At 45.3% G+C, this 12,929-nt stretch overlaps 1 protein-coding gene across 1 annotated transcript in view; it reads right to left on the bottom strand.

The window, feature by feature from the left end:
* Positions 1-4,008, bottom strand: part of TMEFF2 (transmembrane protein with EGF like and two follistatin like domains 2) — a 181,240-nt gene extending 177,232 nt beyond the window's left edge. Inside the window, exons 1-2 of the mRNA XM_030580806.1 lie at positions 3,611-4,008; positions 1,423-1,532 (exon numbers count right to left, since the gene is read on the bottom strand). Of these exons, the coding sequence (XP_030436666.1) occupies positions 1,423-1,532; positions 3,611-3,794 (294 nt within the window). The 5' untranslated portion in view covers positions 3,795-4,008. The remainder of the gene's footprint in view (positions 1-1,422; positions 1,533-3,610) is intronic.
* Positions 4,009-12,929: the final 8,921 nt, after the last annotated feature.

The following is a 12,929-nucleotide window of genomic DNA, read 5'->3' as shown; positions in this document are numbered from 1 at the left end:
ACTGAGGTTTACTATGGCTTCTTTATTCTAAGTCACGAAAGCCTGGCATGCTTCCTTGGGAAAACATAGCCTCCATTATGTCCCCTGTCCTTAGCAAAGTCTTGGTTTGCTCTTCCCGGGCAATTGGTCCATTGCTTTAAACCAACTGCCTGTGCCAGGCTGTGACCAAACACAAGAACATAGAGTTCTCCATGGACATGTACGATCGAAATGTCAGTGGCACAGCACAGGTATCAGCCCCAGACAACAGTGCAAGTCACAAATGCTGATTGCATTTTGCACCACTCAACTCTCTATATTAACATTTATTTTTAAATATGAAATGTCTGACCATATGTAAACTGGAAATGTAATGAATTGGTTAGGGGCTATATATATATATATAATCTCTGTCAATGGAAAAATACAATCATTTAAACACAATAATTTTAGTAAAATAATTGTTTTTACATTTGGTGAGATATTCTTTCATTTTTTAAATTAAGGCATTACTAATTTTGTCTCTTTCCTCCTCAGATATGATATATTTCAATCTTTAGAGTAAATAGTCTATCAATGCTCAATAATAAATTAAATCAGTCATTACAGATTAGCACAATACTGAACTCTGCACCATTCAATACATTCTACTGTAACAATTTAAATAGTTATTAAAAGTTTTACAATTGAATAAAGATCTATTAAAATACAAAAAGCCACTGGGGCATAGGTGTATATACAGCATATGCTGGTACAGTCTCAAAACTCAATAACTTGCAAAAATTTTATCTGGATAATTACACAAAGCACAACTGTTTTGTGTGTTACGCAAAACCTACTAGAAGGAATATTTTATGATTAAACTGTGTGACTTTAAGGATGCCTGAGGTTTAGATTTAGCTGAATGGAGAGGGAAAGAGAAAGGAGGCGGGGAGAAAATCAACAATAGCCCCACTAAAACTATCTAACACCTAAAGGAAGTTTGTGATTTTCGAAAGGGCGGGGGCATTAATTCTGATAAGCAACCAGAAGCATTGCCATTATGCAGCCTTACTGAAAATACCATATAAGCACATTACAGATCCATTTCTCTAACTAGAACAGAACATTGAGTGTATAAAGCATGATCAGCAGCATTAGTAAATTTGGAAAGGATTTAAAATCCTTGTTAAAAAGGCACAGCAACAAAATCACACATGCACAACCTGAAGCTGCAGACCCCAAAGGGACATTTATAACTGCAGCATCTGTATTCTCCCAGATAAACTTATGTCTTTTTGACATCAGTTGGCTCTCCTGCCAGTTCTTTATACTTGCTGCCAGGTTTTCCCTCTAACTTCACTGCATATAGAGAAATAAATTGCCAAGTGATAGGCTGTAAAGGGAGATCCCGGATTTGTATTCTCATTAGTGAATTAAAGAATGAAACAGCAATCTTCTTACCTTGAACTGACAGACGCAAGTCACACTGTCTCCAATTCTTAAACACTCCCCATCAAATTTACAGGTATTGGTATCGCAAAGAAAGAGATCATTTTCTCTGTCATCATAACCTCAAATGTAAACAGAAAAATACTGTCAGCTTCAGTCTGGCAGGATATACAATACAGGGTGATTGCTTTTCTAATTTACACAGCACCATAATCTTGTTGATGAAATAATACAGTCTGGATGTTCTGTCTTTCCTTGTTTTCAGTTATCCACACTTCAAGTCCTTATTTCCCACACCTCCACCCTCTTTATTCTACAGTATTAGACTCCAGCTCCTCAAAAATGATCCAGTAACTGGTACATTATATTTTCTTTGGTTGGTTCAATGTTTTCCCATGCAATAGCAGATCTTTGGGTCTAAAGTCCAAACTGGAATTTCTCCAGACAATGCCATAACAAAGCCCCAATACTAAAGATAAACAGGCTGTGTGTTTTCTGTGATGGTCTGTCTGATTCCAATGAAGACTGATCACCTCTAAGTTAACAGGAGGAGTGCCAGGTTCTTCAGAAGCTGCTCAGTGAACCTAGTTCTTTCCCTTTAGTTCTGCAGACAAACAGATCTGGCTGAAGATTTAGCTCATGAATGCCAGTGTGAATTTCAGATTTCACTAGTTGCCATCCCACTCCGACAGTGTGTAGTGAGGCATTAAACAAAACAGCTATATTACATTCCAAATCCATTAAGATTTAATCCCACTGATTTTTTTAAATGTTCTTCTAACCATATCACTGAATATTAAAAATGAAAACAGTGAAAATTGCTTCTTGCCAACCTATGATATAGGATACATATATTACCTTGAAGGTTGCTATTTTCTCAGAATCCTATTATAAGGTCTAATTGCAGAAACACCTCAAATATCGGAGACATAGCCTGCAGACCCAAATATTATACCCACTGTAAAGTCAGTGACTTTAAGGATGATAAATACTTGGGATCACCCTAATTTGAGTGGGTTTTTTTTAAAAATCAGTTGATAGATAAGCATTTGACTTTAACCTATACACACCACTTGTCTCCCAATCTCCAACACATACACACACAACGCTGACATATTTAAACATGCATCACTTTGTCACTGAAAGACACCCACAGACATCGACAAATAGTGGTTGTATTGAAAATACTGCACAAATGGTAAACACGCTCCACGCAATGCACTGTTATTATTGTATTAAGGGCTATGCTGATCAGACACAAAGCTAGCTCGCAGCTGATCTAAAAGGGCAAGAACTCCGGTCCCCAGCCTCTTCCTTATTCAATTAGTACATTTCACCGCACTGTGCCTGGCAGGCACCTTGCAGCAGGGCTGAAATTGACCAGATAAGGAGGAAAAGCCTGTTTAATAGCAGTCCGCAGGAGAACTCGAGGAAAGAGGCGTTACTTCTCGATCACTCGCGGCTAGCTACGCTGCCCTTTGGTCCTGTGAGTACCTAGTGTGACAGCTGTAAACGGTTCCTCCGCTAACTTATCTCCAGAAACTATAGGGTTTACAAAGTGAATACAATATAAAGAAAGAAACGCAAACAAAATCCCATGCCTACAACAAAATCGAAATGCCTGGAAGCGGCGACAAAAAAGGGGTCTTCGCCCAACAGGATTAACCTTCCATATTATCAGGAGTTGCTTTTTCTTGGAAAGGCGACCTAGCACAGACTCTTGCACTTTCTGCAAGAAATTAGCATTTCTCAGACAGCCACAACTCGATTTATTGCATTCTCACTCCTAAAACTGTTTCTCTCTCTCTCTCTCTCTCTCTCTCTCTCACACACACACACACACACACACACACACACACTGTTCTCACTTCTAATACGCTAAAAAAAACCACCCCGTGGCATTGATCAGTTTTGCGGGATCACAAAATGATAGTGCGTGTCGAGCCTGCAACAAACTCTGAGCACTACACCGCTGAAAGGCAGATGCCATTAAAGTGCAGGGTGGGGAGGTACTGAAACATGCCTGCACTTTCTGCCCTGCTGCCCAGTCACTCCTTTGTAAATGCACACTGGACAGGGAGGGCTCGCGAAGTGCTCTGTAATTTGCAGTCAGCGCCGCGATCTGCAGGTCTGGGGACGAGCCCGCCTTTGGAAAAAGATACAGAGAGGACGGTGGCGGGGGATCTGGCTTGCAGCTTACCGGAGCAATTCCAGCCGGTAGGCGTTTGGCAGTCACTTAAGGAGGTAGGGAAAGCGGCAAGTTTTACTGGTCGGGCAATGATGAGTAACACCACCGGCAGCAGCAGCCAGCAACAGCAATCGCCAAGTGTCCAGCCGCCGCCGCCGCTGCACTGCCGAGGGGGGGAGGCTTCCCCAAGCACCATGACTTCTTAACTCAACTCGGCGGCGGCAGCAGCAGCAGCCGGGGGCTCCCCGAAGCGGCACGGTCTCGGGGCGACGGGGGGCAGGCGGGCTCCGGGGGGCTGCCTAGCATCCCGGGGGCCCCGGCCAGCAGCAGGTCAGGAAGAGGCAGCCAAGTCCCGGCATGACGAGCCTGAGAGTTTCACAGCGGCGGCGAGCTCCGGCGGCCGGGCTCAGCCCGAGGCGCGGCGGCGGCGGCGGCCGGGCAGGAGGGAAGAGGCGGCGGCGGCAGCTGCCATAGGGCTCCGGGCGGGGAGGGAGTCACGGCGCTCCGCAGCCCAGCGGCCGCCGCCTGCTCTCGCGCTCTGCCGCCCGCATCCCTCTGGCGCGGGGGAAGCAGCAGGTCCCTCAGCCTGCCGGGGTCACGTGGCCGAGGCAGCCCGGCCCCTGATTGGAGGAGCGGGATGCAGGTCCCCCGGCAGGGCGGGGCCGGCGGCGGCGGCGGCGGGGGGAGAGATGCTGCTGCTGCAGCAGCAGCGGCTGTCCGGCACCGGAGGCTCCGCGCTGCGCAGGACCGGGCTCTGCTCTCAGCCCCGGCCGCCGCTATGGATCGGGGGAGCTGAGCCGGGGTGTGCTGGAGCAGCAGCTCCGGACTCCCCGCCGCACCGGGCGCGCAGTGCACGCTTTCCGGAGCGCCTCCGGCGGGACCCGCAGCCGCTGAGAGAGCTGGGGGGCTCCAGACAGGGCAACCCCCATAGAGCTGGCACGTGCGCGGCACGCTCTCCTCCCCACGTCCCTGCCCTCCACGCACAGTCACACACACGCGTGCACACGGCTGCAGTCCCACATGCATGCGGGCTGAGTCGCTTGTGCGCATTGCACGCGCACAGGTACACGCGTGACCCGCAGCAGCTGCGCACATACGATCAGCCCGGGCTCTGGTGAAGTTCGTAGCAACTCCCCCACAGCCCCTGAGCTGTTCGCCTGTGGATGGGTTGGAGTGGGGATGGGGAATGGCAGGTCGGCTTTAAAGCGGACAAACAGCCCCGGCGGTTAAAAGGGTGGAGAGGAGACGACCCGAGGAAAAGGAGACATCCCCGGCCCTGCCCAGAAGGCAGCAGCGCGCACCAGATCTCGGCGCGTGCAGCGACAGCAGCATCCCGGCAGAGCAGCTGAAGGAAAACGCACGATCACGGTGGTATGCAGAGCTCTGGGAAACTGTGACACTGCGCGGGAGCTTCTGTCTGTCCAGCGAGGCTGGCAGGATCCGCCTTGCGCCCGCTGCACACTTCGCAGCCAGACACCCACCCCTCTTCGCGCTGCTAATGGGGCCATCACTGATCGCCAGAGAGGGGCCCTGGGGGGACCCTCCTGCCTCTCTCCTCCCACGTCGCTCGCATCCCGCAAGGGAGTTACCGAACCCCCTGGCGCGCGGCCGGGGTCCGCGCAGCACCCAGTGTTTGTCTGCTAAGAGGTGCACGTAGAACAGTTTGGGGAGCACGACGCTCACTCCTCGCCCCGCAAAGGGGACGTCATGGTCCTTTGCCTTGCACCCGAGCGCTGGCTGAGCGTGGCAGATAGCAACAGGAGGCTTTCAAATGCAACCTCCCCACCCCTCCCAGCCCTCCTCTGGCCCGCCTGCTTCCAGCTGTGAGCGCACAGCAGCAAGGTCCCTCCAACTTAGAGCAGTCGGGATCTGGTGGATAGACGTGATGGGGACGAGACCCATCTTCCCCTCAACCTCCCAGATAAAGAGCCCAGGCTCACAGCCACCCGCGCCCCCAACAGTTAAAGTGCCGCTGTTCACAGGCTGGGCTGCGGCTTCTCGCTCCTTGTTCAGGGAGGCTCCATAAAAACGCGGATCAATTTACCCAGACGGCATCAAAGACTCGTTTATTTTTTTTCCTAGACGCAGCAGCTGAATCAGTCAAGGAAAAGGCAGAGCCATTACCTAGAACGGTCATCCGGTAACGCAGAGGACCAGAAATCAAACGGCTGCACGCGCTTTCTGCGGCAGCCCTTTACACACAAGTAAAAGCACATCAGTATGTTGTGAACGTGGAGTAAGATTTAGAAACCGGACTGCAGACAAGCACGTTTTCTGTCTGCAGAAGAGCCGCTCGGGCGACTTAATCAGGCTTTTGAAAATAAACCACGCATTGCGCTAAATACAAGGAAAGCCCTTACAAAGTGTTTATGCAACAATTACCACGAGGAAACAGGACCTCGCTGCACGTCAGCGCCCGGCTCACAAAATAAAAGATCACCACTGACGCCTGCAACCTTTTAACGATTTAAAATGTAGTCGAAGACTTAGTAAATGCTCACTAATTATAAATTCATTCTTTCGAGTCCCCTTGCCGTACAGTGAAACTCCAGCGGAGTTAATGGTCTTAAAGAGTCAGCAACTACAATTGCATCCATCATCCCCCCCTCCTGTTCCCACATTCCTAAATTATTAAGCACTGCAAGAAATGTCACCTTAGGTACAAATGCTGGGGATTTTATATTGCCTCGTTTCAGGGCCGCCCTTAGGCATAGGCAACATAGGCAGCTGCAGGGCTGAAAATTTGGGGCACCACTGGGTCTTAGTGTCCACCGCTTGTTTTCCTATCCCTGTTTTGACCCTTCCTGCAGGCTCCCACAGATGGCTGCTCTAGCCTGGTGAGTCTTCCTTGGGAACCTCCAGCCTGCCAGACCTATTAGCACAACACTGAAACTGTTAAAGAGACATTCAAGGGGTAAGAAAGCCATTTAACAGGCATTTGCCAACTCCAAGGTATATACTGACAGGTTTCAGAGTGGTAGTCCTGTTAGTCTGTATCAGCAAAAACAAGGACGAGTCCTTGTGTCACCTCAAAGACTAACAAATTATTTGGGCATAAGCTTTTGTGGACTAGAACCCATTTCATCAGATGTCCACGAAAGCTTATGCCCAAATAAATTTTTATACTGTCAGTTTCTGACTTTACTGACAAAAACAGTTGTGCATTAATGTAATATTTACACAGAACATGTCAGTCTACAGGACCTTAGTTTAAAATTTGCTTTAAAAATATTTCATTAGTGAGCTAGTGAAGATTATAAAATCACATTTCTAAAAAATGCTTGCATAGAGTTTTAGATGCACAATCATCTTTAGCCTTAAATGTGTGGATCTTCACACATAGTTTTTTAAATAAATCCTTCAAAAGACCTCCTTTATCTAAAATACACATTTTAATTACTATAGTTAAAAAAAAAGTGCTTCCAAGTCTTCCTGTCCTTTCTGTCCATCCCTTCCCCACCTCCCCCCCCCTTCCCCACTCCCCACTGAAGAGAGCCCTTAAAGGGACAACAGTCCTTCCCTTCCAGATAGCTGGACAAAGAGTTCCCTTTCTTTACTTCTGACTATCCGACAAACTAGTTTTAAAAGAATCCTCCAGCAAAATCAGTACTTTAGTAAGACAAAATCCTTGTTATACCTAAAATCTTTGGAAACATTTTTTTAAAGTTGGTGAAATTTCATAACCATGTCTCTTGTTATGGAGATCACACAAAGTAAATTACTGTTCCCTTTTTCTAAAAGCAATGAACATTGTTATGAACACACTAAATCTCTCATTAATTTAAAAGAATGTCTTTGTTTCAGTGAGTTAAATATGTAACAATTTGGAATGCTGGCTTAAGATTTGAGTACATTTAAAATATAAATTCAACTTAGAAATACTGATGAAGAAAATGTAAAACAGAGAAGAGCTGCATCATGTATTCCATTATATGTAATGTTGTATTCAGCAGGACAGCTGACTCATCCTTACTATGAAGTTTTTGCAAATAAATCTCTGACAAACTTCAGGGCATATCAAAAAACCTGTGACTGACTTTTTTATTCCCAAATTTTAGTGCTTTTAATTAGGTACTTTCTTCATGTCCATTCTGCATGAGGGAGATTGCATGGAAGTCTCTGCGGGGAACTGTGACTCTCCGCCACCATGAGGCAGGCTGGGCATCTCATTATCCTTTGCTATCAAGTCCCTCCTCCCCCTCCCCCACCAGCTGTGAGCTTGGGCTGCCATCTGGCATAGGGGCACCAGTTTAATAATACTGCCTAGGGCCCCATAAATCCTAAGGACGGCCCTGCCTCGTTTAAACACTGACGGGCTGCAGCAATACCACCAAAAGTGGGTGGGGGGAGAGAAGGGGTGTCTGAAACTAGCAAGCACCACCGTGTGGCAGGAGAACATCAGGCGCTGAATATTGCGATGTTGAAGTAATAACATAAATATTAAGCACATCGGTTTTCTCCTTAACCAACAGCTGCCACCTGGCCTGAAATCGGGAGGGGAGGAACGGGTTCCTCACTCTTCCCAAGCAGGGTCAGAGCTGCATCCTTCAGCTTGAACCTGGATTTAACCAGGCACCAAAGTTCATGACCAAGATTTTCAAAAGTGGGTGCCTATACCAGCTAAATAAATGGCCTGATTTTCATAAGTACCCAGAGACCTACTACTGCCCAACACTTCTGAAAATCTAGCCAATTACTTTGGCACTTAAAGAGTTTTTAAAAAATGGCTTTGCCTGCCTATTTGATGAAGCAATGGCTTAAAGAGCCTGTTTGTATTAGATGACACAGCATCATAGACTACTCTCATAGGGGAACAACTGTAGGAGGGGGCCAGACAGGTCCAAGAGGCTGAATGCATGGAATTTCCTCCTCATCTTCTCCTGAGGGGGAAGGAATTAGGGGCTGCAGAAAAGGCAGGGGCTGCAGCTCATAGACTTTAAGGTCAGAAGGGACCATTATGATCATCTAGTCTGACCTCCTGCACAATGCAGGCCACAGAATCTCACTCACCTCCTTCTGTAACAAACCCCTAACCTATGTCTGAGTTACTGAAGTCCTCAAATGGTGGTATATACACACAGAGGGGAAATTCTATTCTGCACTGGCCCTCTGCTTCTCCTGCTGCCCACGAACCTGCCATTATGCTGTCATCGTCTACCCTCCCTGAGTCCAAGTGCCTTGACTAGGATTAAAGATGTGTAGGTTAGGACATATTAGCTGATACATTCTAAGTTTTAAAAGTCTGGTTTAGACAAGGCAGTTGTGACTTCTAATATGGTTGTATTGAAAGCTAGATAGGATCATAGGGTTTATTGTCAATGGAGCTACTTGACTTAGACCAGAACCTGGCCCTGGATCTCTTGTTGCTTTTCCTTTCTCTTTTAACTTCTTGTTTTTTTCTCTCTCTCCTTTCTTTTTTCCTTCTATTTTTTCATTTAATTTCCCCTTCACCCCCTTCCTTTTGTTTTTCTCCTCTAGTATTTGTTGTTTATCCATCACTGAAGTTGTAGAACATAGAGGAGACATAGTCTATGCATTGAGGAGCTTACATCTAAACACAAAGACTAGCAGTCAGATACCTGAAGCACCCACTGACCGGCAGATGGAATCATGACAGATCATTAAGCAGGGGCGATGGAATCCTAACAGAGTTTGCAGTAGAGGTTGTGCTCTTTCTTCTCTCCCTCTTTCTGTCCCTTTCCCTCCTCTTTCCCAAATCTTCTCAATTTGTTCCTTCTCTAGCTCTCTCTCCAATCTTTTTCCATCTTCCCTGGGTCCTCCCCACAGTCTCACTGCTTCTTCCTCCATCTTAGGAATTCTACCTCTTCCCATATCCACAGCCTCTCTTTCCCCCCCGCCCCTACTCAGACTATGTTCCAGCAATAATTTCCCAGACTACCCCCATAACTTATTTTCCTTCCCCACAACCGTGGACTCCAAAATCAGCCCTGGCCTTTTCCAGGTGCCTGTGATCCAGTGTGGATTTCCAGAAAGTGGATTTGGTCCAGGATCCTCACTAAGCAGGGCCTTTCTTAAGTTCCCTTGGCTGCCTCACAGAACATATCACAGTGTGTGATAGCAAAGGCAGCTCTGGCATTTACAGAAAGTTAAAGAACACAAGTAATAGAGACCAGTAAGAAAATGCTAGGATGGCATATTATATTAGGTTATGCAGTGCTCAGAAGAATTTCTGAGACACCTATCCACTGAAACTGTCTTATACGTAGGTCTGAAAGAGAGGCACCTTTCCATTCAGAAAGAAGCATTTTCTGGTTCCAGATGAAGTCGCAAAGCAGTTTTCCAATGTTTGTGCCTGCCTTGTGAACTTACCTTTGACTCTGGGACTTTCACAAGGGGTCACATATGGCAGCAGGACACAGACATCTGGAATTTGCAATTCATATTTGCCTACATGACTGGCCAGTGAAGGCACAGTCTCAGATTTTGTACCATCACTATCCAAGACCGGTTATCTTCTTGTAAAAGAAACTTTACTCATATAAATATTTTAATGATAAAAATACAGCTGCCTCATTGTTCAAAATGTCCTGTTTCTTTTTTCCCTCTTTAGACATTTCTTATGAATGACAGACATCAAGATAGAATAATTTTCTCATATAGTACCTAGCTGAGAAACACATTCTTCTGCGCTATTAATCCCTTTTTGCACACAGTCTATTGTTAGCACATTATTCTCAGCTACATTTCAGCACATAGGCCACTTCATCTATATTACCATCCAATCATAACTACATGAAAACTATCTGCAACTGGAGTGTCAGATTCCCTCCCATCACTAATCCACTATGGCTGCTTTGTGAGTCTCTGATGCAGCAAATGAGTCTGAAGCCAGCAGATCCAGCTCTCTGAGGATTCTCAGGGTAACTTAGAGCCCCAAGCACAGGGAGCATTTCTGGGAGAATGGGAATGTGGCTGGAATATTCCTGTTCTCCTACACAGGCCTCAGAAGCTGGAGGGTCCCTTTGAGGATCAGAGTCCAGGATAATGTTCTGAAATGATTTGAATCCTTTCTGGAGGAGAGCACCCCCTGAGTAGTGATAGGAAACTGCACTTCCATTAAGACACTTCACTTGTGAACATAATAACGGCCATGCTGGGTCAGACCAATGGTCTATCTAGCCCAGTATCCTGTCTTCTAACAGTGCTTCAGAGAGAATGAACAGAACAGGGCAATTATTGAGTGATCCATCCCATCATCTAGTCCCAGCTTCTGGTAGTCAGAGGTTTTGGGAAACAGCACTTTCCGATTTGCTTTCTCCTCATCATTCATGACATTATACACCTCTATCATATCCCCTCTTAGTCATCTTTTTTCTAAGATGAACAGTCCCAGTCTTATCAATCTCTCCTCATATGAAACCTGTTCCAAAGCGCTAATCATTGTTATTACATCTCTGTACCTTTTCTAATTTGAATGTATCTTTTTTAAGTTGATGAAAACTGCATGCAGTATTCAAGGTGTGGGTGTACCATGGATTTATATAGTAGCATTATGTTTTCAGTCATTATCTGTCCCTTTCCTTATGGTTCCTAAAATTCGGTTACCTTTTTTGACTGCTACGGCACATTGAACAGTCATTTTCAGACATCTATCTACAATGACTCCAAGATCCCTTTCTTGAGTGGTAACAGCTAATTTAGTCCCCATTATTTTGTATGTGTAGTTGGGATTATGTTTTCCAATGTGCATTTTTTTGTACTTATCAACACTGAATTTCATCTGCCATTTTGTTACAAAACTGGGTGACTGGGTGAGATCCCTTTGTGACTCTTTGCAGTCTGCTCTGGACTTACCTATCTTGAGTAATTTTGTATATTACTTAGGAATATGTTGAACAGAACTGGTCCCAGTACAGATCTTTGGGGTACCTGGCTATTTACCTTTTTCCATTATAAAAATGACCATTTATTCCTATCCTTTGTTTCCTACCTTTTAACCAGTTATTGATCCATGAGAGGACCTTTCCTCTTATCCAGGACTGCTTAGTTGCTCACAGACCTTTGGTATAGGGCCTTGGCAAATGCTTTCTGAAAGTCCAAGTTCACTATATCAACTGGATCAGCCTAGTCCACTTGCTTGATGACATCCTCAGATAATTCTAACAGATTGGTGAGGCATGATTACAAAAACCATGTTGACTCTTCCCCAACATATTATGTTTATCTGAGAGTCCGATAATTCTGTTTTTTACTATAGCCTCGTACTGAAATTAGGCTTACCAGCCTGTAATTACCAGGATCATCTCTGGAGCTTTTTAATTTTTTTAAAATCAGTGTTACATTAACTATGCTCCAGTTATCTGATACAGAGGCTGATTTAAGTGTCAGGTAACATACCACAGTTAGTAACTCTGCAATTTCATATTTGATTTCCTTCAGAACTCTTGGGTGAATACCATCTATTCATGACAACTTATTTCTTTATCAGTTTGTTCCTAAACCTCCTCTACTGACACCTCAATCTGGTATCGTTCTTCAGATTTGTCCCCTTAAAAAGAATGACTCAGCTGTAGGAATCTCCCTCACATCCTTTGTACTGAAGACCAATGCAAAGAATTAGCTTCTCTGCAATGGCCTTGTTTTCCTTCAGTGCTCCTTTAGCACATTCATTGTCCCAGTGGCCCTACTGATTGTTTGGCAGGCTTCCTGCTTCTAATGACTTAGAAATTTGCAGTTAGTTTTTGTGCTTTTGCTAGTTCTTCAAATTCTTTTTTGATGTGTCTAATTGTACTTTTACATTTGACTCGTCCAGGGCTCCTTTTTATTGTCCTCAGTAGGATTTGACTTCCAGGTTTTAAAGGATTCCTTCTTGCCCCTAACTGCCTCTTCTTCTCTGTTGTTTAGATAAAGCGGCATTTTTTTGGTTGTCTTATTGTATACTTTTTTTTTAATTTGGATTATACATTTAGTTTATGCTTCTATTATGGTGTTTTTATAGGTTTTATGCAGCTTGCAGGCATTTCACCCCTGTGACTGTTTCTTTTAATTTCCATTTAACTAGCTTCCTCATTTTGGTGTAGTCCCCTGTGATAGAGTGCAGGGAGTGAACAAGTGAGCCTGCACTCTGATCACTGACATGCCAATTACTTATTCAGAGAAAGCTGACTGAGATAATTAGATAATCAGACTGGGTGGGATAAAGAGCCAATTAGCCTAAATCTGATAACGAGGCACAGGAAGGAAGCACCAAGAGTGTAGGGGGTTGAGGAGGAAACAGAAACAGGGTCAGCTGAGTCCAATCACACAGAAGGCCTCAGGGAAGGGAGACTTCTGTTCCCCACAGGGTTCTGATGAGAGGGCCAAAGGCACT

Source organism: Gopherus evgoodei, chromosome 11 (assembly GCF_007399415.2).
Source record: "Gopherus evgoodei ecotype Sinaloan lineage chromosome 11, rGopEvg1_v1.p, whole genome shotgun sequence".
Taxonomy (NCBI): domain Eukaryota; kingdom Metazoa; phylum Chordata; order Testudines; family Testudinidae; genus Gopherus; species Gopherus evgoodei.
Note: the sequence above shows the minus strand (reverse complement) of the source record. Positions and strands in the feature narration are given on the sequence as shown.